The sequence below is a fragment of the Aptenodytes patagonicus genome, chromosome 1, assembly GCF_965638725.1.
Source record: "Aptenodytes patagonicus chromosome 1, bAptPat1.pri.cur, whole genome shotgun sequence".
Classification (NCBI taxonomy): domain Eukaryota; kingdom Metazoa; phylum Chordata; class Aves; order Sphenisciformes; family Spheniscidae; genus Aptenodytes; species Aptenodytes patagonicus.
In genome coordinates this window covers 85,715,799-85,743,155 of record NC_134949.1, presented here as the reverse complement: position 1 = coordinate 85,743,155, position 27,357 = coordinate 85,715,799, and the positions used below count along the sequence as shown (strand labels likewise).

General features: G+C 39.4%; 1 protein-coding gene across 2 annotated transcripts in view; it reads left to right on the top strand.

Annotated features, from left to right (window-relative positions):
* RIMKLB (ribosomal modification protein rimK like family member B) overlaps positions 1–23,269 on the top strand; it is a 48,205-nt gene extending 24,936 nt beyond the window's left edge. Inside the window, exons 4-7 of one of the 2 annotated variants that reach the window (XM_076345850.1) lie at positions 13,822–14,052; positions 15,978–16,064; positions 19,026–19,229; positions 20,703–23,269. In XM_076345850.1, coding sequence (XP_076201965.1) covers positions 13,822–14,052; positions 15,978–16,064; positions 19,026–19,229; positions 20,703–21,166 — 986 coding nt within the window. In that variant the 3' untranslated portion in view covers positions 21,167–23,269. The remainder of the gene's footprint in view (positions 1–13,821; positions 14,053–15,977; positions 16,065–19,025; positions 19,230–20,702) is intronic. The other variant, XM_076345856.1, reaches the window with a different exon arrangement.
* Positions 23,270–27,357: the final 4,088 nt, after the last annotated feature.

Here is a 27,357-nt window from a genome sequence, read left to right as displayed (position 1 = left end):
GATTTTTTTTTTTTTTTTTTACTTGGATGGTCTGGTTGGAAGAACTATATACCTGTGTAATTCTGGGGAGCGTTTTCTTTTAAGAAGGTAGTTACGGATTGTGTGGAGTGTCTTAATTAGGGAACATACTAAGCAAATGTCTTAATTAGTTAACATCTTTTTGGCACTAGGTGGAAGCTTCTGGATCCAGAACAGGTGAGAAATAATACTGTGGTGTTATACTTGTATTTTCATTACAGTATGGGCATGGAGCACATGTGCAGCTACTGCAGTGTAGTTTTAACCCTCTAAAGCTGGGAAGAGGAAACAGGCCCAGTAAGCGAGCTTACAGAGGTGTGGGAAAAATGGAATTCCTCCTTCTCTAGCTTTGCTTTGTGTATGGTTTTATGTTAATGTTTGTCAAAACTAAGAAATTTTGGGTTATATCTTTTGGTCTAGAACAATTTTTTATCTTGGGTTTTTTTTTTTGGTGTAGATAAATACTGGATTCATGAAGAGACCCAAAACTGTTGTATAGTGTGTATCTGAGTAAATAAAGTTTTTCTCTGACACACCAAAAAAAAAAAGAGATACAGAATCTCCCTGGAGATGGGAGTTGATGTTATCTCTGCAAGCTTTAGAGTCAGTTTTAACCCAAAATTTTTCTGAAGTATCATGGTTAAATTCCTTCCTTTAAGAAGGACACATTTGTCTCCAAAATAAGTGCCTCCAATTCATAAAGTTAATGCAATTTTGACTAGAAAGTCCTTAGACTGCAATGACAGGTCAAAACAGTAAGCTGAGGGGATCTTTGCGTTCCCCAGAATTCAGGCTCAGTTAAACATGTTTAGGAACACTTGGAAAGGACAAGTAGTTGGATATTATTTATTAAAAATTTCTGGCGATGTAGACGTGCTTCTAGATGTCTTTTATGGGAGACAGATATGAAGGATACATGTCTTCATTACAAGTTGAAAACTCACATGGGATGCTTCTCCATTCAGCAGTTTGCTTAAGTAATAAAAGGGCAAATTACTGACGTGAAAGAAGGTACTATTTGGTAGCAGAGAGAGACGAGGTGCGTAAGTTATGCATTTAAAAGGTATTTAGTAGATTTTTGGCATTGCAAGGAAAGCTTTAGATGCATCTCAGATGGGAGGAGAACCCTCTGCCATTCTGGGTTGCCTGAATTCTTCCTCCGGATTTCTTTCTGCTTTTGGAAAGACCTTTCCAATTATCCATTTTTTTCAGGTGTGTCCTTAATTCTTTTTCTTCATCTGCTATTTAAAATGAACAGAAATTGGACATTTAAAACATGGGAGAGACTAACTGACTGTTAAGAGTGGAGTGAGTTTGCAGTAAGGTTAGTTTACATATATTTAGTCTCTATTCTTGTTCTGTAACATTTAAGACTTGCATTTTAGGATGGGATTGTTTAATGCTTATGACTGCATTTGGGGGTGGGGGAATTCCAGAACTTGTTATTTCTAAGGCTCTCGGTGTTGGTGGGCTCTAGATAGGTTATATAAAAAGACAGATATCTGCCACAAGCAGGTGTAATGTCAGTTGAGGATGCTGTAGACTTTTAAAACACTGTAAAGCATGCTTATTTGACCCAGGAATGTTCTGAGATCTCCTAGTGGGAACCATTGTACAAAAATCCTGACGAGATACAAGAGGTCTCACCTACAGCCATGTAGAAACTAAAAGATCATGTCTGGATTGTAAACAGATGTCTGTTTTTGCTTTTGAAGTGTGGTCTGTGCTGAGCAGTGGTTTTAGGTAAAGGTTTCATCATAAGGCCTTGCTAAATTTACAGCTCCTAGCTTCCAAAATGGGGAGCCCTTGTTTCCCTCTCAAACCCCTGTTCCCAGTTATGCCATCATTTCTTCCTTGTGCAGGCACTTCTACTCATCTTCTAATCACAAGCTAATTAAGTTTGCTAAAAAACCCCCACCTGTTTCCACCTGTCAATTTTCTGACATTCAGGTTTGTTGAGGTGGCTTGTGGTGCAAGTATGTGGGTACCAAGGCTAGCTCTAAGTGCAAGCAGTAGGGAGATGGGTATAGGAATATCTTCTTCTGATGACAGAGCATGTTCCTCTTGTTTTGTTTCCTGTGTGTTCACTTTTATCTTAGCTCTGGCGACTGCTGAGTCTGTGTAACTCATGGGTGTTTGATTGGGTTAGGACCCTACTGCTTTTGTCAACTAAAGCAGGTCAGATAAGCAGGAGAGAGGTAAGTAGGGGGGAAGAGGACAGCTTTTAATTCAGACCTCAAGTAACCATTCTCTAAGTTTCAGTTCTTCACTACTTACTAAGCTTTGCATGATCTATTCCAGTCACATCTCTGTTTTCTAGATGGGTAACTTTCCCTTTCTTTCTCATCCCTACTTTTTTCTTAGACCTGGTTCATGCTGCCTTTGACATTATTATGATACTGGCTTTTCATTTGGGAGTGCTAATCTGTGTTTTCAGAGTATTCATAGATAGTTAAAACATTTCAGTTTAAAAACTCTGAAATATTAATTTGACATTCACATTCACTGCAGATTACCTGAATATCTTTCTGAATTGATTATCTTATTTAAAAACCATAATGCAAAAGACAAAACATAATCTAAAGGAAGTAGTACAGAGTCCTCTGTAAATAAATAAACAAACAAAATCGTTAAACATAGGGCTGTATTCCTGACCATTCTCACTGCTTTCTGTTGTTGTTTCTGACAAGTCTTGTTCAGTGATATCCTGCTCTGCATGATATGTATTGTCAGTAAATATAGACAGGTGTCTACTCAATTGTCACACTGGTTCCACACTTGGCTCAAACTTTTTTTATGGCTATGTAACAAACCAAACCTAGAAATTGCTCTGGGGTAAAAAAAAAAAAAAAGTGTTGCTGGTTTGGTATTAATTGAGTAATTGCCTCATCTGATTCACTTTACAGCCACATGAATGTTGCTGCTAGCACAAAAGGAGCAGTGTGAGTACTAGGAGCAGAATAGGACCACTTTTTTTTGAATGCCAGTGCAAACTCAGGTCTTATGACTTTGCAACTACAGTATTAAGTGAAAAACATGATAAAACGCTTCCTAACATAAATGCAGACCATGGCTGAAAGAAATGATCCTGCTGTCCCCTCATACATTGTGTTCCTATTGCTTTCCTTGCAGTCTAATGATTTCATGACTACTCAGTGAGATGAGTTAGCTAGTTATCAAATGCAAAAAGAATCACTGGTTTTCTTTTTATCTCCGCCCCCCCCCCCCCTCCCCCCCCCCCCCGGCCCTGAGCAACAAACTGATCTGACTTCCTATATGGTTGTATGATCACTAGGTCTAGGTCTGATGCAAGGTGACAACTACGAGTATGGGGGGTTGCGCTGCAGCATGCAGTTGAACCAGGTTAAATATAATATGAAACTGCATATTTTATTTGAACAGTTCTCTTTTCTGGAGTCTTATCCATGTTTTATGAGGTCTGCCTACATAGAAAGGTTTCCCTGTTATCTTTAGGGAAGTCCAGCACCTTACAGCATGTTCTAGACATTTCTGGACAAACTGCGTTAACACCCCCCCCCAATTCATCAGCATTCCTTTGTACTGTTTTTGAGCAGGTGCGGTTACTGAAGCTATGGCACAGCATTTCCACTCCCATGGTCTACACAGTCAGGCTTTGAATCAGTATGTTAGCACTGAAACAGTCTCACCACTTCTGATGTGCAAGCTTTTCCTGGTTGTGGATACTACTGTTAACAATCTGTATTACTGTCAAACATGGAAATTGTAATCATGCATCAAAAAGGCATTCCTTGTTTTAATAAATGTATAGTCTTAATATGTTAAAGGAATGACCCAAACCCTTTCTCTCAGCAAACTTCTGAGCTTAAAATTTGGAATTACATTGCAGCCTTTAACACCATTGATCATTGAGGAGAAGAACACAAGAAGCTGATAAATAGGAAACGTGCTGTGTTAGAACCTCTTTTAAATTCCTTTTGAGAGTTTCCTTTCATACAGAGTTTCTTAAATGTTGCTTTTCCCCTGTTACCTTTTGTATTTTGCATTTGTAGTTCTCTTTTTCTTCTGGTCAATAATTTTTTCCATCCTTTTTTTACTTCTTACTAAGGTTAGATTGTCTGGTTTTTTCTGTTTTTGACTGAGATTCCTTCAAGAAAGCTAAAGTTACTTTAAGCATGCTGCAACAAGCTTGTTAGTAGCAGTGGCTGATGAACCTGTTGTTGCTAATCCAAACAATCTCTAAAATCCTGGTCTACTTCAGAAGTCATGTGAAAGATTTTAAGATGCAGAAAATTTTAAGATGACACTGAAAGAAGTAGAGGAAAGCTTTCCCTATTATTCTTACCTACATGTTTTTGTTTCTGTGCTGCCTTCTCTGTCCTGTGGGTTCAGGTCATCATGTAGGTGTGCAAATACTTTTGCAGGTAAAGTGGAGAGGCATCGTGGGATTTGGAAGCAGCAGTTGCAATAGCAAAAGAGCAGGACTGTTTCTTTTGGTGGCAGTGCTGACTTGTGCTGATTTATAGTGTTTGTGTCCAAGTGTGGTGATTTGTCAGATGTTAGAACTGATTGGACTTCCACTGCCCAAAAGGCAGTCTGTCTTACTCCTCACCTGTCCTTGTCTGTGCAAACCCACTCTTTGCTCTTGCAGTATGGGATCTGGTTAACTGAGGTCTTGCCTCACAAATGTCTTGGGTAAGTTACAGTGCAAAAAACCCTGAATGGTGCTCTGCAAATGTAGCTATCTGACCTAACTCATTGAGAGGATGAGACAAGTGCCAGAAATGGACCAAAGGAGAGTGGAACTGTATGGTCAGAACAGGGCAGTGAGACTGCCTCCTTCGGTTTCGGTGATAAGTTTGTTCTCTCAGCTGCCTTGTGAAACCTCACCCCAAAGTTAGCTTCACTTTTTTTTTGGCTTATGCTAATTTAATAACTTTCTATTACTCAAAGTAGCAGTGTTGTTCTCCCTTTCATCATGTCTTATTTGTTTTTTCACAATGTTGATATTAACAACTGCAAAGCTATGGTAAGCTGAAAACTCAATACTGCCCCCCCCCCCCCCCCCCCCCCCCCCCCCCCGTTGGCTTCCTCTTGGTCACTTACACCTGGACAAAGGAGAGATGATGGGAGCACATTGCTGGTAGTGTGGTAAAAGACAAGATTGACCTCATGTATGTCAACTCTGGCTTAGATCAGATCAGCTTAAACTGATCATGAAACCCAAGGTTTTTTGTTTTTTTACATGTAAAAACAAGAAAGGAAGTATTTGTAGTGCAGTTGCTAGAAGTACGTTTTAAAGGCACATAGTAAGTGAGGGCAAGATACATAAATCCTGTTTGTGAGCCTGAGCTTGCTCTTAATATGAAGAATCGTTACATTCATTGAGAGCTTTGATGGGAAATCTAATAGACAAAAGACAATCTAATCACTGCTTATAGCATGTGTGCATGCGTATAGTTGTATAAGAATTGGAGGACCTTTTTGCAACATTCAAGTCAAAACCATCTCCCTTGCACTCAGAGTCATTAACTTGAGCTGTGAGAGACTTTGCTTTGTTATAATCCAAATCATATAAAACTTTGATGAACAGCACACTTCACTTTTAATTTCAGTAAATTTAAATGGATCTCATCCTGAATATTTTTTTTCTTTTGAATTTCTGCTATGGAAAATATTTAAAATTCTTCTAACTTTGCCCAGGAGCAAATTAGAAAAGCCAATATGTGAGAACTTTAAATAAACTCAGTGGGAAAAGCAGAAATTGACTTTTCAAGGTGTTTTAAATCACATCTTTTCCAACACTGTTTTGTTTTGTTTAATGACTTTTGGTTCCCCTTATGTGGCATTTTTCTTTACAGGTTGTTTTGTTGTTTTTTTTTTAACAATACTCCATTTAAAATGCATCTTAACAGTTACATCACTAAAGCATCCATGCTTGGGAATAGGGCTAAAATACTGTATATTTATTTCTATACTTGTTTGAATGTCTTTTAAGTAGTCTCTGGAAATGTATTTTTTTGTTAGTGATGCGAAGTTTCTTAATTGTGTGAGTGTTTATATACATATGATAATGGTAGCTAAGGCTCTAACATGATTTCAGTATAGTTTCCATGTTTATATACCTACCATAAAATCAATTCTCAGAGCAAGATGGTGGTCTAGAATTAATTTGTGTTTGTAATATAGCTTTTACATATGTTTTTATATTTGGGTCCATTCACTTCACATTTATGCATGACTCTGAAGAATGCTTGTGGTATGGGATTATAAGCAAACAATGTACTGTGACTAGAAATATAGCTCAGAAACACAGATCTAGCCATAATCACTCTGCTTAGAATTGATTTAGTGAGGTACGCATATAGGCATCTGGTCCTGTTTCCCCTTGTGCCTGAAAAGAACCCCTCATCCAGAATGGCCATAACAATCACTTTGAGCATCGTCGTCCTTCCCAAGTTTTTCACCATTTTCAATAGCCCGTGCATTTCTGAGAACGATTTCGTGTTCTTCCTGGGGAAGGGAAGAGGTCCTCTGAGTCCAGGAAGGGACATGAAGTAGAGCTGGTTTAACTCGGGTACCTGCTTGCTTTCTGTTTGGAGCTGCAGCAGTGGCCTTTTGTGAAAGTTTTCACAATGCTTGCATTAGGAATTTACAAGTTGAAGCTGAATGCACCTTTTTATTTCTCTGTTCTCTGTTTCAGAATAGAATGGTGTAGTACTAGTCTAGAGAGATCAGTTTTGTCTCTGTTATGTGTGATTTTATTGGAACTGCTGAGCTATGGAAGTGTATCCTGGTGAGAAAGCCTTTTTGGTTAAGTTTGTGTGGAGAAGGAGACTGAGGTCTTATTAAACCCACAGGGTTAAATGCCAGCACTTGTCAATTTGGTTTGAAAAAACAGTACGTAGGAGAGGAAGGGAGAGAACATGAACTTAAAACACCCAGCACAGAACTATTGTAGAAATCTGTTTCTGTGTACACTAGAGTAAAAAATAGCTTGGTAAGACTAGATACCAAAAGGGCTTTTGCATGGAAGTGAAATTTTGGAGAAATTGTGACAACTTAGTGTTCAAACTAATAAACTGTGGCTGTCAGGTGGTAAGTGATGCAGAGGAGAAAATGCCTGTGCAACTCCAAAGGGGGAAGTTTAGTTTGGTGTTAATGAATCGGTGGATTTCTAAAAATTCAGTGCTTAGCTGCTCTCCAAAGGTTAAGTTCTAGTTTAAATAAAATTGCATTTAAAGTGCTATACTTTACTACGTATCACCCAATTTATGGGAATTTATGTTGTTTACAGTTGTTTTGTAAGATAGATATGTGAAGTTAAATCAACATAGTGCAGCAAGCTTCTGAGGTATAGAATAGTATTTAGTTAATGTTAATTCTACTTTTGTTAATTATTGCTAAATTCTGCCACTCTCTTGGCAGAACGTATGTTCGAAGTATGCTGAGTTTTAAAAATTTGAGAGATCTAGTTGTGTTTGAGTTTGGTGAAGGAACGTATATCTTGTTATTGCCAGTAATCAGCTGTTAAAGTTTGAGGTATTTCCCTTTTGAACTTGAAGCTTGCTTTTATATGGCAATTAGGATGAAACACATTTAATTCTCTGCGAGTAAACTGTAAGTAATTATTGAACACTTTAGAAGTTTAACACAAGTATTATGCAGTGTCTTGTGGCTGACAGGTAGCGGGAGGATGAATGAGCCAGAAATAGTAATGCACTGTTTTGAGAACAGGAGTGAGACTAGGTTTGTAGAAAAATTCCGTGATTTTTTTTGTTAGAACAACTGGTTAATTGGGAAGAGCAGGTAGCAGAATGTGATGCCCTCAAAATATGAGGAAAGGTTTGTGTGATGGAAGGCTAGCCTGTTTTTCCCAGCTGAATAAGTTGAATTCATTATAGCCTGCTTGCTGAGTGACTGTTCATTTGGGAAACGTTAGCAACTCCATGGATGGATGGATGGATGAATAAATTGGTATAACGAAGTTGAGAGAGCTGGAGACTTTCAGGATAGCATACAGATCTCTCAGGAAAAATCTGTGTAATGTTTTTGGAAGTTCTCAGTCCCTGTTAGCTCCTGTTGGGAATGTGATGGGAGCTGGTGTATGTTTAGTGCTTTTTGAAAATTTGATTCAAATTTTATTTTCTGGAATGCTGCATGCACGATGACCATGCATTATTCCACTTGTATGCTATGCCTGTTAGAAATGTATTCCACATACTGGATCTGTCTGAATACTGAAACACTTTTTTCCTGCTTTGTTTTACTTGCATATTTCAGAGCAGTTGGCATTTATTAGGGGTTTTGCCAAAGACTGAGGCAGTCACTGAATTAAAATTCTTCTTCTGAGAAGTGGCTGCTTGTGGCAGCTGTGGCTGCAGAGGTGAGGATTTCTTTCGTAGCTATCCATGCTCTACAAGGGATAATTAAACTTTGTTGTCATGTTTGGGTACTTCATAGTCACACAGTTCTCACATAAATTCTGTGAAATGTATACATTTGGAAGTCAGTTTGAAAGAAGAAGGCTTAACGACTAGAATGTTTTATGTTGCTGGATTCATGGCAGCACTGAATAGGGAACTTCTGCAAACCCACCTTTTGTGCATCATTCCTGCTCCTTTGATCCATTTGGTCAGAAACGTGATATGATAGGTTATGAACTTCCATGGGTAGCAAGGCAGTTATCAGTTGTCTTCAGGCGCAGATTGAAAGGCTTGGTGTTTTTCATCATGGAAACCTGTTTACTGATTTAGGTTTTTCTAATGTACATATAGAAGTAAATGTAAATGTAGTATTTCTCCCTGAGAAAGTTTCTTCTTTGTTACTCTTATGTCAATGTCCTTTGGGTTTCTTCCCCAGGCCATAACTTCTGACATTTCCAGCTACTTTAGTCTTTTCATCTATCGTAGTCTATCAATTAATACTGATGATTCAAATTGTATAAAAGTAGAAGCTTGATATCAGTAATTTGATTTACATGTAAGCCTACCCAGATCTCCTTCTGCTTGTGTATTAAAGCTTTAAGCGTTTAGCTTTGTATCATACCATTTTATTGAAGAAGTTGGCTATGGTTCTTATGGTCACATGCTGTACTTGAAGACCTGAATTTGAGTCCTAAGTACTTCATGGTCTTGGTGACTCAGTTTGCTTTTTTTTGACTGTTTTCCAAAATTACAATTTGGAATGAAAATACTTTTTATTTGATACTACTGAGATTTATTTTTTGTTAAAAATGCTTGCTGTTTGCTATAATGAGAGCTATAAAAGCTCTGTAATTATTTTTGCAAAGATTTTGCAAATCTTTGAGATTTTTAGACCTATCTCCTGAAACTATGTTCCTTCTGTGAAAACATTTGCATTGTTTCAGCTGAAAGTACAATTGTTCATAACATGCAAACTGGACGTGAGATACTGCTTTGCACTAGCTATTAATCTGCTGATGAATTGATTCTTGTAGAGACTGGAAGGGATTTGTGTAGAGTGCAAACTGAATAGAATGAGTTTCAAAAATGTCTGGCAATGTAGAATGCTGCTTGGGTGTGAATTAAGATGTTCAGAAGCTGCACAGTTTCTTGAAATCTCAATCCTTTTTAGCCATCCATAATGCCATCAATGCAGAAGTGCTTCTTAGAGTTTCTAGAGTACAAGAAAGTAGGATAACTGGGTAGATGAAGCACCAGTTCTGATGGGTTGTAAAAGGTGTGAGGCTGCAGTTTAAGAATTTACATACTCTGGCTGTGGTTGTGATTGACTTGCAGAAGTGTGTTCAGCTTGCAAGCTTTATGGGATATTGTTACAATGCCTGTATTTGGGCACTTAGCTTGTCCCAGTTGTGTAGTGAGATTCATTATTGCTGAATCCCTTCACTGAGGCTTAAGGCCAAGCATTTTGTCTTGTGTTTTGCTGTAGGGTGGGAACAAGCACATAGTCAGCTTAGGAGTCTTAGCTGATGGGCAGCAACTTGTTAAGTCAGGATAACTCAGTTTTGTTTGTGTGTCTGTATTTTGAGGCATTTCATTTGGAATGTGTGCCACCTAAATGATAACTCTCTTAAGAGTGAGGCTTTTTAATTGAGAAATAGCGATTGTGAGATAAATTTGTCATAGGAAAGAAGACAGAAGGTACTAAAAAACCCCCGTGCATGAATGAGGGCTGGGAAGTTCCAGAATTTTGTGTTTTTTCCAAAGTATGTGCATCCACCCTAAAATTGTACTAAATCAGGTTGTCAGGAGGAACTGTCATCTTGAGTATGTTGCTATGCAAATAGGCTCTGCCATGTTAGATGTTACTGTCTCAAACTTTCCTAGGGTATAGATACATGTCTTCTGATCTCACGGGCAACAGCAGAAGTTTCTGCCTCTTTCTTCTGTCTTCACTAGAGTTTAATGGTGTGGCCATTTTCTCTGGACTTCACAGGTTCATGTGATGGCTTCTAATCTGTTTGGGTCAAAATAAGCTTTTTTTTAGCAGAGACCAGCTACTTTGCACTTTAAGCTCACCTGCTGTTCTTTGGGAATGAAAAGCAGCAGGACTGGTTGGTCCAGCTGATGAGGAATCATGCATTTACCCACTCAGTTCTATCATGTGCTGCTGCTTTGAGCTGTCCTTGAGAGAAACAAGTCTTTTCGGCTTTCTTTGAGGGATGTGGTCAAGTTCATTCCCAGGTGATTACAGTTCTCATTGCAAAAATTCCTTTTCCACTTTCATCTGAATACTGTGATGTTTGGTGTATAATGTTAAAGGTCTACCATATTCCATTTTGGAGAGTTTCATGTTGCAGAGGAAGAACAAAGAAAGCTGGTACTGAATGAAAGAATAGGTCTTGTTCAAGTGTAGGATTTACATCTGTTTTTATAGTGTGATATTCCAATTCAGGAGTCTTTATCTCATAGGGCCAAAGAATACCCAAATGTTTTATGATAACCTAAGAAATTGTTCCCCAGGCACTGGTAAATGGTTGTTATATGTTGGGAAAGTTCATAGTAATAGATAAGTGTGAAATCTCCCTTTCCTGGCTCTCGGTATTGGTACTTCAAAGGACTGTATAGCTGTCTGTTTGCTGTGTCTGCAATGTCACGGGCATCCACTGAGAAAGCCAACAAATGGACCAACTTGTTATTTGTCAAGGTACTTCTGTATGATCTGCCTTCTGCGTGTTTGTGAGGTTGGTTCATTGTCCACAGGCAACCGTGAATGTAACTCACTGCTACTGTTCTGGGACCAGGATGGTAGTATTACTGCAAAGGAAAGAGAGTTCATCTCCATTTAAAAAAAAAAAGTTTGATTACCTCTTAACCACTCTTCAAGTAACATCTCTGTAAGATATCTTTTTTTCCTTTCTCCCTCTTTGCATTCATGAATTGTTTCTTTGGAAAAGAAATTAATTGTATGCGTTAATATCTTCTGTGTTACTGCTTTCAGCACATCACAGTGAATAAATATTATTTTATCAGGCCACTCAGCAATAATGACCATTAACCTGATTGTTAACTGCTGGGTCTCAGATGGAATGCTGAATACAAGCTTGTTCCAAAATGGCAGAATCTGGCTCTCCTTTTTACTGTAATAAAGCTGCTTCTGTTTGCAGCACTGTGTTGCTGGGAGACTGCAGCTAATTTTTATGGCGCATGTCAGTAGTAGTGATTCAAATTATACATTTCATTGAGTAGCTCTTCTCTTTGTTTGTAAACTGACTTCTATGAGGGGAGAGAATTTTTTTTTGTTCTGGGGAGAACAGTATCCAGATCAGAGAAAATGATTGAATCTGGAACAAAAGCGTAGATTGTTCTGTTGATAACATCATTGTACTTCCAAAGTCACTCCGGGGGGGATGGTGGCCTGGCTGAATTTACACCAGTCTAAGAGTCAAGTCTAATGCAGGTATTGAGGAGAATTCCAGGTGAGGCATATGCATCTCCTCAAACTGCTGTTTTTCTTTTCGAGACTCCATGGTGCAAAACTTCAGCATGTGGTGTGACTTTAAAGCAAAACAACAAAATAGACTCTGAGAGATTATGAATTAGAAAACTATGTAGTTTTGGTTTACAACAAAGATACAGTGGCAATTTTGGGGGTCTGTAGAAAATGCAGTCCTTTTTAAAATGATGGTTACACAGCGTGCATGTGGATCAGGACATGCATGCAATTACAGTGGCAAAAAATCGATGTAATTGGGCATGCACCTAAATGAGAAAATACATGTGTAAGGTGGAATCTGACTAATAAGTTAAATCTTTCACTTGCTGAATCTGTACTCCTTTTCTGGCTAAAGGAGATAGTAGTCCTTTTCCTGATGTTCATGTTCTGCTTAGGTTTTTAGCAGTGTCTTGTTTTTAATCTTGCTTGAGGTGCCTTTATAAAATGGTGTGTGTGTGTCTGAAGCCTGCTTGCTTAAACACGCAAGTCATGTCAGCTGCAATGCGGCAGCGCTTGGTGCTAATGAGGTGAGCAGCCAGAGCACCCGTCTGCTTATGTTTTCTCATCTGTGCAATTATGGCAATGGGGATTGGAAAAAGGGATTTGTATTGGATATGGCTCTGTTTTGGCCTTTCCAGAGTCCGGTTCTGTGTCCTGAGGACTGGGCAGCATATTTCTACTTCCATTTTGGGAGTTAGGTGGTTGCTTCACTATATTTAAGGCAAGCTCTAAAATACATCCTGGTTGGGAGAAGAAAAGGGGAAGTACAGAGAGGGGGACACCCCCCCCCCCCTAATTCAGGTGAAGCTTGAAATGTGATATATTGCCTGGCAATATGTGTCTTCAGGTTGAGTAGATGCAAGCCTGTATTTGAAAAATAACATCTTTGGAATAGAGCTAATCAGGTAATTAATTTGGGCTAGATCTGAATAGTTACAGCTGGCCTTTCATAGGCACAGAAACGCAGATGCACTGTGATTTCTCAACTCACCTTCTGTCTTTTTTTAACCCTTAAGGTGCTGACAGCAGTGTGAGCTGTGTATTTTATGCTGAAGTCAGAAAGTTTTACTTTGAACATAAGGCAAATAAAGTGAATATCAAATCATATTTGTCTTTTCCCATCCTCAGATGCCAGACTGTCTTCATCAAGCTTGATGCCTTCCCGTTCAATCCTATCGTATTCCCATTCCTGCAGCCTATCTTTCAGTGTTTCTTTTTCAGAGACATAGTCAGTAAAACTATAGGTCGTGATTGAGTAATACATTGGTCTTGGTGGCGAAGCTTGGCTTTCCTTCTAGTTCCTGCCTTAATGTCATGGTGTGCTGCCCTGTTAGTTGATAAAGTTATTTCTGAGTACTTACTTAGTATAAATCAGATTATTGAAATTACCTGTGTTAAAAATATTTTTTTTAAAGGGTCATATCTAATCTCTGTTACTTCGGCGATATGTTGTGTAACGTGATACTACAAACAGGGGGATCAATACAGCTGGGACTTGGAAAGGTATGAACTGTATCATGTAGACAAGAACGAGGAGTAGGAGGCAGGAACCTCCTGACCTGTTGATACTGCTGTTGTGAATGTAGTGTGCAGCTGACACCCATAGAAAGGGTGATGTGTCAACCTATTAAAAGAAATCCTTCATCCTAGGAAGGAGCCCAAGATTGTGTGCCCTAATACAGTCTGTTCTTTGCCTAATCCTAGCTTTAAGTGGGTTAAGAGTGACATGTATGAAACAGCACAACTGACAAGATAACTTTTTAGGGAGAGCTGCGCTGTTTTAACACTCCCTGTTGAAGTCTGGTATCTCTGTTGTGATCACATATAGTGCAGTATTTCTTTGCCTGTTTACCTTCACCTGAAGACCTTGCAGTTGATTGGGATGTTTTTCTCTTCCTTCTTTAGGTCTCCGGGTGAATGGGGAGCTCATTACTGCTTACCCACAAGTGGTGGTTGTGCGTGTACCAACACCTTGGGTCCAGAGTGACAGCGATATCACAGTCCTTCGCCACCTAGAGAAGATGGGCTGTCGATTGATGAATCGTCCCCAAGCCATCCTCAACTGTGTCAACAAGTTCTGGACGTTTCAAGAACTTGCTGGTCATGGTGTGCCTCTTCCAGACACTTTTTCATATGGTAAGGCTTTTGGATCAAAAGGATAGCATAGTTGCCTACCATAACTTATGCTTTTGCAGTGCAAAAGATATGAGTCAAGTTTTGGAAATCCAGAGAATTAAGTAGCATGAGGCTAGTTCCACAGATAAGCGTTCAGTAGCCAGAAAAGGAAATTAAAGTCACAACACTCAGATTCTGTTTTTGGCTTTGTTGATTAGCTGTGATGCTTTGGGAAGAGTACCTCAGCCTCCCAAGCAACTAACTTTGGCTGTTACTACTAAAACACTTTGAACTCTTTTCCAGTTGCCCGAAACAACAGACAAGAACTTGGGGAACTAAATGTCATAGGATACTATAAAGATCTAGACTTTGGTAATACCTGAAAGTAGATGAAACTTCTATATGAATAAAAATATCTGCAAATATATTAGTTATTGTGAAAGGACAAAAAGAGTACAGGCCCTCGTGTTCAACTTCTAACAATTGTTTGGCGTTTGTTTCCCACCAGAACAGTTAATTATTAATGTTTCTTGTGCCTGCTTCTGGAGTCCGTGGTTCCTGACAGAGTGCTAGATTAGAGGAACCATTTGTCTGAGCTACCCTGATGCTATTTCTGCTTTTAATTACAATACATTAAAGAATTGGAGATACCTCTCAGCCTTCCTTTCCTTCTTGGGAAATACCAGTGCTTTCCTCCCCTTTGTGTGGTTGCACCAATAGGCTTTTGTAATGGGAACTTGTCAAAGACAGACAAACTTGACAAACACAAAAACATGGGTTTCCACCAATTACTATGAATTACCATTTTTTCCATCAATTACTGTGAGAACACATTTGAGAAGAAACATACCCTTTCTTTATAGATGTGGTTGCTCTAGCTCTTTGAGAAAGGAATGAGTTTTTAATTTTTTGGAGGGGAATGGGAGACCACGAATGATGGGGTAATTGCAGAACATCTCTGGTCGTAACTCCCTGCCACTTGTTTTAATGCCTGCCTTTGGAATTTGACAGAAGCATGACCTTTTTTTTTTTCCTCTTTTCTTTCTTTCTTTTTTTTAACACAAGTATCAAGTAATCAGTGAGAGCTGGCTTTGCCAAGAAAAACAGGATGTGCTGAATGACGTTATTCCATGACACACATTAAAATCCATGGCAGGGTAGTGATGGCTGCTGCTGGCTTTGTGACCAGTGTCTTGGCTTGACTTCTGCGATGTACTGCACATGCTGTTAGAGGAGTCTCATCCCTTTGTCTGCTGACTTTCTCTTCCGTATTTCTTGTACTGTGGTCAGCCTTCTGTGAATTGAAATGAACTCAAGTAACCTTGAAATATCAACCATAATCATGTGAATGGTCATTAAAAGCTACTCTCTAAGGTCCTTACAGATGCGATGAGATGAAAAGGTTGAAGTACTACTTCAGGAAATAGGGACAATGAGATGCAGGAGACTTAAGCCTTGGAAAGGGGGGAGGTGGAGTGACAAGATTTGGGTTGTTGCTGCTCTCTGGATTATGCCTTGTCTTTGTATTCCATGTTGCTTTCCTGGTTAGTGGTTTGGATGGAACTGTTACTGGTGTAACGTCTGTGTTATTTTCCTGCTAGACATTTGAAAAGGTGGGAGTTAATAAAAGTAAAAGGGATAAAATGGAACAAGATGGTAGAATTGGGGCATTCAGATTTGGAAGATTGGATTGAGCCTTTTGGGGTTGCGATCAAGAGGCCTTTGTCAACTTGTGTCTTCCATTTCAAAAGAAGTAGGAGTTAGTATCCCACAGATTACAAACACTTTGAAAGTCTGATCATGCTCCATGACCAAGTTCCTCTTAACTGATAGTTTTTTCTGCATTATCTAAGCTGTAAGGGTGGGAGGAATGTATGGCAATTACATCCCCAATTTGGCCACATCAGATTGGTGGCACATAATGTTGTTGGTTTTCTTTTTGCCAGGTGGTCATGAGAATTTTGCCAAAATGATTGATGAGGCGGAAGTGCTGGAGTTCCCTATGGTGGTGAAGAACACACGGGGTCACCGAGGTGGGTGTGAGGTCAGGGGTAAGGGCAAGGAGTATTCTGAGCAGCACTCTTAAGATTTTGTCTCGTCAAGGGATGATAGTTAAGAAGGTCTTGTATTAGGTGTTGGACTTCCTTGCAGTACATCTGAATTCTACCACACTTCGACTTCTGAATGTTGAGTAGGCTGCAATGCTGGGAAGCAGTTTTAGTAGAACCTAGTCTTGCAATAGCAGGGGGGATAGGGGTTCAAAATTACAGTGCATTGGTGACTTCTGTGAGGAGAGCTTTGAACTGGAATAATGGAAGGTCTGGCTTTAGGGAGGTAGAGGGAAGCCTACATGGATTTTAGGGATGTTTCTAAATGGGCATAAGAAATGAAATCTTAGTTCACACAGTCTTAATTTGACTTTTCCTACTTGACTTTGTCTATAATTAGGATTCTGACTTAAATAAAATCTCATGTATTGTTTGACAAACTGGATCTCTGTTTTTCAGAAAAATATCTCTGACAGTGCTGGTGATAATACAGCAGGTTCAGATTAAATTGTTCTGTTACCAGTCTTTTGTTTTAAGTGTTGAATATGAAACAATACAGCAATTTTGTTTAATGTTAGATGGTGATATACTAAAGGAAACCAGGTTTAAAATCAATTTCAGAGGTTATTTACAGAGGAGGTTGCACTGTTTTTAATTTACTTTAAAACCAATTTAATAAATACTAGAAGTAAAAAGAGACTGAAACCGAAGTTTAAGCACATAAACCAGCAGTTACCTTAAACAAAAGCATAACAGAAATATACGACTTCTTCGTTCTTATTGTCCATCGGTTTGTTCCCACTCTGTGCTGCTCTGGTGCATCTGTTCTGCTGTCATGAGTGTTTCTGTAGCCATGTAGTAAATGGATTCAGGAACTGATGTTGGATGAATCTAGATGGGTTATTTTTACTTGGATTAATTCCTTACATGAATTATCATTTACTCGCACAAATGCTTGTGTTGATGTAATGGAAGAGTGAGAGCAAAAGACTGGGGCAGAGGAAGATCAGACCTGCTTGTGTTGGCAGTAATATCTGTTTATAGGGTTTTAAAGTGGTTGTGGAGCTACAAAGCCAAGTTGGAGTTTGACTTTGCAGCAAGCTGAATTTGACAGCTGTGGAGTATCTGACACAGTGGATTTGTCTTGACACTGCCTCTTGTACATCTACTAAATAATTACAGAGTTTGCAGCTATTGACTTTCTTCTCCCCTTTTTAGCCAGAATTCATATAAATCTCTGTTTACAAGTTTTGCTTTATAGCACTTTAAATTCCAGGCATTTTAATGCAAATTTATGAATGGTACATATCCTTTCACATTAAGACAGTTGGGGAAACTTTTTCAAACTAATTGAAGAGCAGCCATTTGCAAATTGTATTTAAAAAAACCAGGCAAACATGGTGATAGGTACTGGCTGATGAATAAATGTCATACTCCTCTAGGCCCATTTTCTGTGTAGTTTGCTGCTTCAGCAAATGTGCCAATCTTACTTTTGCCAAGATGTTATGATGCTGCATAATTCCCAAGAACTAAGTAGTTCCTCTCCACGGCATCATTCTTCCTATCCCATTTTAGGATTACAATAGGATTATTAAGTGCCTGTAGGAGAGCTAAAGTTGGGAATGGGAGAAAGCACATGGAGGTTTTTGCTTTCTTGTCATGATTTTTAAGCCTACATTCTGATACTCTGTGATGAGAAACTCCATGTTCCTCAAGCTGTGTTCTGTGTTATGGAGACCTTAAATCCTGATGAAGCAGAGGCTGCTCCAGTTTGGCTTTGGAGCACTTGGTGGAATTCTTCTTCACACATTATTTCTCCTAGTTCTGCTACTGCTGCATTTCTGTTCCCTTAGTTAAGATAGGCAGTTTATCAATTGATGTTTGTACGCTGTTAACATTGTAGCATAATTGAGTGACAATTCTGCCACAAAAAAAATTGTGCAGCCTTATTGCAAAACGTAAATCTAATATGACACATAAAAGAGTCCTTAAGAAAGGGGAAAGGGAGTTGGGAAATGTAGCTAAAGATGGAAAGGGATGCCATCTTGTGAGACTAGAAATGAGATGGAAAGTGGTAGAGTCTGATTCAGGAGTGACTTTGATCAGTATTAGTAAAATTGGAAAAGAACAAAGAAGGCTTTGGTGTGCTCTAGAAATGAAGGGGAATGAAATGACATGTTTTAGGTTAAACGAAACCAAGTCCTTGAGATGTTTGCTTGGGAGAAAAGCTAGTGGTTTCTAAAGAGTTTTTTTCAAAATTGTAGTACATTCCATTCATTTTATGTCTTGCTGGAATCTTCTGCTAAATTATCTTGGATACTCTGTGGAGTCTGGTGTTTTCCTCTGAATGTAGTTGTTCCACTGCAAAGCCTCATTCTGGAGTTGTGAGCTCTTGTAAGTATTGGGAAGAGCAGCTCTCAGCAACTTACCAACGGGGAAGTGGTTGGTTCTGCAGTGGCACACTAGCGACTTCAGAGTTCTTAGCTGCCTGGTGTTTAACAGTTTCATGTCACTGGTTCCTGTGTGTCAAAGCTGTAGGCTGCAGGTCCAGTCCTCTTGGATGAACAAAACTGTGTTATTAATTAAATGTCTGCTGCTCTTTAAGCATTTCTTCCTTTTTTCTCTCATTAAGGACTTGTACCAAAAGGAGTTGAAATTACAAGACCACCTCCTTTATCTAAAGCTGTTTTCTTTTTCTTTCTCCCCCTGCCCCCCCCCCCCATATGGCTCCTCAACTCTCTCAGTCAGTACTTGAACACTTAGAAGCACTGAAACAGCAGAACACTGATGTCCACAGAAGAATTTGTAAATGGGTATAAGCTACAGATGGGGCCTGTAAGAATGGGCAGCATACTGGTCAGAGGTTTTATTTTTATGCGCTGAATCATTGACGCAGCTCAAATCAGTAGCTTCTTCCAATCTTCTGATGTTCTTTTCTTCATACAGGTAAAGCTGTGTTCCTGGCACGAGACAAGCACCATTTGGCAGACCTAAGCCATTTGATCCGTCATGATGCCCCTTACTTATTTCAAAAATACGTTAAAGAGTCCCATGGCAAGGATGTACGTGTCATCGTAGTAGGAGGCCGTGTGGTGGGCACCATGCTCCGCTGCTCAACAGATGGAAGGATGCAGAGTAACTGCTCACTTGGTAGGAAAAGCATTGTTCATAGTTTTGATCAGAATTTTTCAATCCAATTGAAAAATCACAAACCCAACTGAAATAAGCTGCAGGTTTTACTTTGTATTAATTGCGCTTACTGTTGGGGGTTTACAGAGGAAAAACGAGAGTGAAGATTAAGTGAGATGTGTGTTGAGCAAACACAGGAGGAGAGACAATGTCTGCCCAGAGTATTAGATGAATAGGACGGATGAAAAGGAGGGGAAAGTTCTAAGAACACAAATGGAGCAACTGATGTGGTAGTGGCAGTGTCATGCTAATGCCATGTTATCGTTTGTTTCATCCTGTTAAGAGAAACAGAAAAAGAAGGAAGACAGAAGATGAGACTGAGGGAGGTGGAGGAGACAGCCAGTTCGCAAGAGGGTAGAAGAGAGTGTTAAGGGAGGAAACTGTTGAAGGCAGTAAACAGATTGCGTTGTGCAGCTGCTGTGCTGCCTTAAGTCTGTCTGGCTCCTCCCTGCAACCTTTTCCCCTGAAGGCCGTGTCTGGGAGGAAGAGGAAGGTTGCTGCATTGATTGTAGTATACTCCGAACTGAGTTTCTGCATAGCTTTGGGTGTAGGACAGGGGGGTTCTGAGGGTAGAAGGAGGAAGGAGGATTGAGGTTGCCTGGCTGAAACTGTTCTGAACCTGAGCAGGGATGGGATAAAACTTGTTCATGTGTAGTACAGTTTTGGTTAGTCAAAATGCCTGTGAGGTTTTAGTTGCTACTTGATGCTGAGGAAATATAGCCTGAAAGATTTTTCTGCCAAATGTTTTTTGGTTTGTTATTGTTCGTTTGGTTTGGTGTTTTGTGTGGTGTAGTGGGGTTTTTTTTTTTTTAGACTTAAGTGTTGTGATAGATGAAGTCTGAGTCAGTTAATAGTTAGATGATGGACTGTGAATTGGACCAGCTGAGGCTCAGACACAAATGTTCCCTAATTCTTGCTTTAGAGACAGTAATCTACGATAGCAAGCTGAGGGGGACATGAGCAGGTGATAATGTCTTAACCCCTGTTGCCCTCAATTATATCTGTTAGAGCTGTAGTCCTATCAGGAACACTTGGTTTAATTTTGCTGAAAGATTTCTTGTAATAACTTACAAATATGTATGGAAAGCCTCTACCTTAGAAGGAACAAGGACGGTTTGTTAGGTCATCTTTTTAATATCCCAGGATCATAAAAATGTATGATATCTTTCTTGACTAAAAAGTCAGCACTTAACTGTTTTTTAAACAAGTCACTATCTTGACCTGCCTTTGGCAGGTTGGAATCTTTTGAAATCCTGCTGCGGCTTCAAGTTCATTAGTAGTCACTGTGGAAAGGAGGTTGCTTTCTGAGTCATCAGCAGTATGCTTGCAGGCTCGTTTTGGAGCTTCCCAAACAAAAAGCACCAACCAGTTGAGAAGGATGTCAGTCACCTGTGACCAGACTACAGACAGCAAGTTTTTTTTCACTTTTTCCAGGTGGTGTAGGGATGATGTGCTCACTGAGTGAACAAGGCAAGCAGTTGGCAGTCCAAGTGTCAAACATCCTGGGGATGGACGTGTGCGGCATTGACCTGCTGATGAAGGACGACGGTTCATTCTACGTCTGCGAGGCCAATGCAAATGTAGGTTTCATTGCCTTTGACAAGGCTTGTAATCTAGATGTAGCTGGTATCATAGCGGACTATGCCGCTTCTCTCCTTACCCCCGGTCGCTTGACGCGGCGCATGTCCTTGCTCTCTGTGGTGTCCACGGCAAGCGAGACTAGCGAGCCAGAGCTGGGCCCTCCAGCTAGTGCCGCTGTCGACAATATGAGTGCTAGCTCCAGCTCTGTCGACAGCGACCCTGAGACCACGGAGAGAGAGTTGCTCACCAAGCTCCCGGGGGCTCTATTCAACATGAACCAGCTATTAGCCAATGAGATCAAACTTCTTGTGGAGTGATGCCACATGTAAATAGATGACCAACAGAACTCTCTCTTGTAAATTTTTTTTTAAACCAACTTGCAATGCTGTTTATCGGAGAAGCTCAGAGGAATGAGGAAAGGGGGGGGGTGTCAATCAAGAGCGCAAAGTAAAAGGCACGTGTGCAGTGATTGCTGCCCCTACTTTTTTGCAGAACATAAAATTGTGTTCATTCTTCAGCATCAGTTTTCTAATGAAGATGCTCAGTTCACAACCTAAGTGGGAATTTTATTTGGATGCTGCTTTGGTCTGCAGACATACTGCAATTCATGTGTGTTCACAGGCAAGCATTGAAGCATGATTCACACTTGAAGATTTTCAGAAGGCTGTCTGGCAGCTCTCTAGAAACTTCTGTGAATTACTGCACCAGTTAAGTCTCTTCTACCTCTGTAAGGCTTGATCCTGTAAATTGCCGAGTGCCTGAAATTCTCAACATGAGTTGAAGGTGTTAAATACCAGGTATTTCAAAGTTCCTGGACACCTACTGTTCCTGCTCTTGTAGATGGGAGCTGTAAGTTCAGGATCCTTTTAAAGTCATCACTTTCTGACCTTGCAGGATATGGCCTTTCAAATGATGAGGCCGAGAGAAGTGTCAGTTGACTTAACGTGAGCTTTCTGTATAAATCTATAATTTGTGCCGTCTTGGTATTAATTGGCAGCTTTGTGTCTATATTTATAAAGCTTTTGAAGGAGGATTTTAGTACTTGTGTTTTTCTCATTTCAAATCCTGATTTTGGAAGGTATGTAGGGGAATTGGTCATATTCTATTTGTGGCAGAAGTGGCACGTTTTAACTATTTTTTGCATGATTGGAGGAGATAAACAGCACTGTAATGTTTGGTATACAAAATAATGTTTAATCCAATGTGAAAAAGAATTACACTAGTTTAAAGCAAACGTGCATCGACTTGTATTTGTTAGTGTTTTAGTCTTTCTGAGAGAGATCTGCAATGTTAATGTTCCTTTTTCTTTAATACATGCTAGTCCAACACTCCCTTCTCTATGCCTGCATCTTTAACGGTGGCCAAAGTGAAAACACTGCAGACTGTATGTTAAGAAAACACTGAGTTAAAGCCTGTACGTTGGTGGGGTGTTTTTTTGTTTTGTTTTTATTTTTTGCTTTTCTTGGGGGGGAAACATGGTAAGGTGTGGAGGAGGGAAAAGTTGGTTAAAAGTGATTAGACATCTAGAGGTACTTTAGAATAAAGCTGCAGTTCATACAATACTTACCAGGCTTACTTTTTCCCCACTGAACATAAAAGCTGATGTTGGCAGAAATCCAAAGAGTATAGCTGGGGAGAAATACTCAATTCTTAGCTTTGGGAAACATGCAGCAGATTTAAAAAATAAAAATTTAAAAAAAAAAAAAAAAAAAAAAGAGAGCTCAGCCAGAATTAAAAAAAATAAAATATATAACCTAGGTCCACAAACAATTAACAAATTGATCCTGGACCCTTACGTGTGTGTGGTGTGAGTGCACACACTTGTGTGTGTTTGTGTGTGTGCATTTGCTTTGCTTTATTTCTTTTCGGGTTTTGGCTGTTTAGCTCCTAATTTTTTTCCAGGCTGCCTGATTTTCCTTAGTCCTTCTGGCTGTGCATTTTCTCATTAGCCTTGAGCTGTTTTGGAAGACAGATAACCAAAACAGATACTGAGTCCATTTTTCAGTCCCTATCTTCCCCCTCCTTTTCCTCCTCCTTCTCTTCCTCCCTTTTCATTCCTTTCTCATTCTCTGGGTTCATAAAGCCCTGGAACTATAGATAGAGAGAGAGAGAGATATATATAAAGATAAGCCTCTTTTTTAAAAAAAAAAAAAAAGTAAAACGTTTACAATTGAAAAATAATCTTGTGAAAATAGGGTTTGTTTGGAGGGGGGTTGTGTGTGTGCAATGCTGCTGTTTTCTGGATACTTTAATGGAGCATGTCCCATGTACCCTCTGAGGCTCTGCACTGCCCACCTCTGTGGCCCTTCCTCACCTCTCTGCTGCTCTGCTGTTTTACCTTCACTTGGACCTTAAACACAACTCACGGACACTATGCAGAGAGTCTTCAAGAGGCAATAAACAGAACAGTATTAACCTGCTTTATGGAGGTTTGATCATGCTTCTTTGTACAGTTTGGTTTTTTTATTTTAAAAGGAATGTAATAAAATGGCTTTTTTTTGTAGAATTAAATATTATTATTAAAATCAAGTGAAAGGTTGACTGTTGGTGTTAAGCAGGAGAGCGGACCAGCTGGTCCGGCAACAACAGGAGCTTCAGCAGTAAAGGTATTTTCAAATCTTTCTTCCTGAGCCTTCAAGCGCACAGGTTACACCTGAAGAATATAAAGGTCTTTAACTTCCATGAAGAGCTGCAGAACCATAGAACATGAAAGAAACCTAATTTTCTAGTCACTGAGCAGTAAACTGTCTCTTCCAGGGCTCTTCTCTCCTTGCTTGTTTATCTAAGTGGAATTTGGGTGGTGGTGTTCCTTTCCCCCCGCGCCCCCCCCCCCCCCTTTTTTTTTTGTCTTCTTTTTCTTTTCCTTTTTACTGGTAGGTGTCTGCACTCCTTGAGAGGCTGATAGGGTCAATCCTTCCCTTTTCAGCTGTGGCACACATTGAGCACATGTGGAATAACAGCAGGGGAGTAAACATGCTAGTTGGTATAGTGGGACCTTGCTATTTCTATCACAGGAAACATCTTTTAGAGGAAAGAACTGGTAACTGAACATTCTGGACTGTTTTTTGAGTCTCCATAGTATTTTGCAGCTCACAGGAACTTTACAATTTTATCACCCTTTCAGAATGTGCAGGTTACACCTCACAGTAGTAAAACTTGTGAAGTAAACATGAGATTTTTTGAAAGACAAACAGCGGATTGAGAGATTTACAGTTTGGCTCCCTTGGGATAAGATGCTCGTCTGGTTGGTGCTTCCATTGCTAGTTTGGAGAGAAGTCTATTCATAGTGGTCAGGGAGGGAGACAGGATTTGAAACATCATGTACATTTGTTTGGACATTGGGTATTGATACTGCATGAAAACCTTGCTTGAGGGTTCATTGCTACAAATGGGCACACTTGTCTCATGTATTTACTCCCTACTTACCCATTGCTCCTGAAATAGTGAAATGTATAGAATGGGCTTGGGGGTGCGAGGGGGAGTGTCTTCCTTTTACTTAAAGGAAAAAAACACAAATCTAGCCTGTGGTAACCAGGCAGTGTTTCCCATTGAAGGTGAACTTTACAGATGTCAGCTCTATACACTGTATTTCCTTCAGTTCCATATGCTGAAAAACACGTGCTAAACTTTCATACAGTTGCACTAACACTACCTCCGTATGTGGGTTTGGAAGCATGTGCTGAAAAAATGGTCAACGTAGTGCTGGGTTACAATAGTGCTAATACAGCTGATGGTGATACAACTATTTTTGTATATTTTAATGTTTGGAAGAGCCAGTTAGAAACTCTCGTTTGCAAGAATAAGTCTCTTAAACTACATCCGATGAAATTTGTTTCTTTGTAACACCGGAGATTTTCTTCTGTTCAACTTACCATGTTTATAATTGATGTGTTGCTGTGTCAATGTACGGATTGTATCTTAAACCTTGTATTTAATGCTTTAACGTGTTTTATAAAATCTTTTCTTGGAATGTTACAACACCTCATCCGTAACATAGCGTCAGTGCTTGATGCATATGTGGACTGTTAACATTTTGTTCTGAGCTGATGGTCGCTCTTGGAGCATTTTCTCCCACTTCGTGTGCTATATTTCAAGTGTGATACTTACTCAGGAAATAACCTCTGGAACATCGTGTACGTCAGACACAAAGGAGATATTTCTTCAGATGTTATACTGGACTTCAAAATCCAACAAATGAAACCAGTGACGTTTGCTAAATCTTTTCTCCCCCTTATTGCAAAAATCTGTCAGTTAAATACATAAGGGACCTTAAGGGCTTAGAGAGACTTTAAAAACAAATCGCATGTGCAGTATCTTTCTCATGGCTCACTCTTTTTGAGAAGGTTTATGGGCTTTATGGCTGGTGTGAGACACACGACCCACTCCTGTTCTCTCTTTGGAATAGTAGGTGCTCGGACAGGTAACTTCTGTTGCTACTGTCTTTTTTCATTTTTAATTTTTTCACTGTTCTAGGAATTGTTTTAAACTGAACACTGCAGGATTTATAACCAGATGTTTGCTGCCTTTTCCTTTGTTTTATTTCTTTAAGTCTTTCTTAACCTTTGAGGGTGACTTTTGGAGCATTCTGATGGTGGATCTTGGCCTGCTGTTGGAAGTCTCCAAGCCTCTCACATTTCCAATTTGAGTTGAAAAGTTTTTGTTTTGTTTATTTGTTTAAACCGATGACACAAATTAGATGCACGGATTTCGGGTGGGATTTGTTGTTGCTCTATTTTGTGTGACTTATTCTCCCTTTTTTTACAGAAATGTGTTCTAACAGTTCACACTTTGTTACTGTTCTTTGCAAAACTTTTCAGGAGCCAAAAAAGTCAAACAATCCAGAGAAAACCTTCCCTTCTCCCCTTTCCGATGGCGAGAGTGAGAACTTATGAAAAGTCCTTGAGAATGTTCCTTCCTAAACTTTTCCCCCCAGTAATGCAAGCGGGTAAAATGGTAAACGCAGCAGTTTGGTGACATCCAAAACCGACCTGTTGTCAGGTAAATTGACTCTTTTCTGCTCTTACTGTAACCTTCATAAGTTTGCTAACTTGTCTGCCTTCCTTTCTTCCCATCAGTTCATTTTGGTGAAACTTCTTGAATGATTTCTTTAACAGTGATATTTAGAGAAAACCCTACTTTTCTTCTTTATTACCCCTCCTTATACATGTTGACCTTTAAGGGTCATTGTCCTTTGCTTTACTCAGGTGAGACAAAAGTGAGTCCCCTCATGTAAGTATATGAGGGATAGTTTTGTAATACGTTAATTCCACTCCTCTTTATCACTTCAAGGTAGTTTGTCTCCAAGTGTTCTATTTTAGCTTAGGTTTTTGAAAGATACGATGCTTTCCATTTGCCAAATGAACATAAAATATAACTGCATCAATTAGGAGTCGATAGGTATGAAAAACTAGTACTAAGAACATTAAATTAAATCTATTAAAATTCAGTAGAGCGGGATCCTGTAAAGAGGACAGATGGGAAAATATGTGTGCTAAAGAATAAGGCTGTGGGGCTGGTTATTTCTGTTTGTGGAGGATGGGGTGACATGTTTTATGGTGACCTTACTGCTATATCTAAGTACTTGTACACTTTATCCTTCTCTGGTAACTCCCTCCTTAATCTCAAACCACTTAAAAGTGCTTTTTACTTCGTCTAAGGAGGAGAATCTGTATTTTACTCACAGAGGTAAATATCAGACAATTGGAATACCATTCAAAGTGGAAGAGTATGAGCCTTCAGACAGGCTTCAAAGTTTCCTGATGCAGTATTTTATTTCCCATGACATCTGTAAAGAATTAGCACTTGTTCCAGCCTTTTTTCTGTGTACATTAATAACTCTTCTGTATCATCATAAAATAGTCTACTTTTCATATTCTCAATTTATATTTTCCTGAAACACAGCAAATTTATCAGCAATACCATAAATTGCAGCTTCAAATTAAGGTGGGAAGGAATAATTTTAGAGCCAACTTTTGCTCTCAATTAGACTGAGATAAGCCTGGAATCGCTCTGTGAAAGTCAGTGGAGTGATATCCAATTTCACTGGTATAATTGAGTATATAATTTGTGTCATAATTTTACTTGCAAGATAATTTTACAGACCTGTTATACTTATGTTTCCAATGCTTTTTCCTTTCAGACACACCCACTTCTTGCGTCTCAGCACTGGGCAGGCCTATTCCTTTATTTGTGTATATTTTTGTGCATCAGCTGCTATAGGACACGGGTGTAACACTTTCAGGCATGTGGTTGGGTGTCTTTTTGGGGGAGAGATTTGTGGGTTTGTAATGTCTAAAAAAATTTCCTCAAATTTGTTGAACAAATTCATGTTGGCTCACAGTTTTGCATCTCTAACCTGCTTTTATATATATTACGTGAAGATTTTCTTGAAAGAAGGACAGTCCTAGTTCTTTGCAGTGTCTGCAGATAATCTTTGGTGGGGAGAGTTGATCAAAATTTACTGCATTCTCCAGAAGTTAATGTCTTAATATTTAATGTTGCTTGAAAG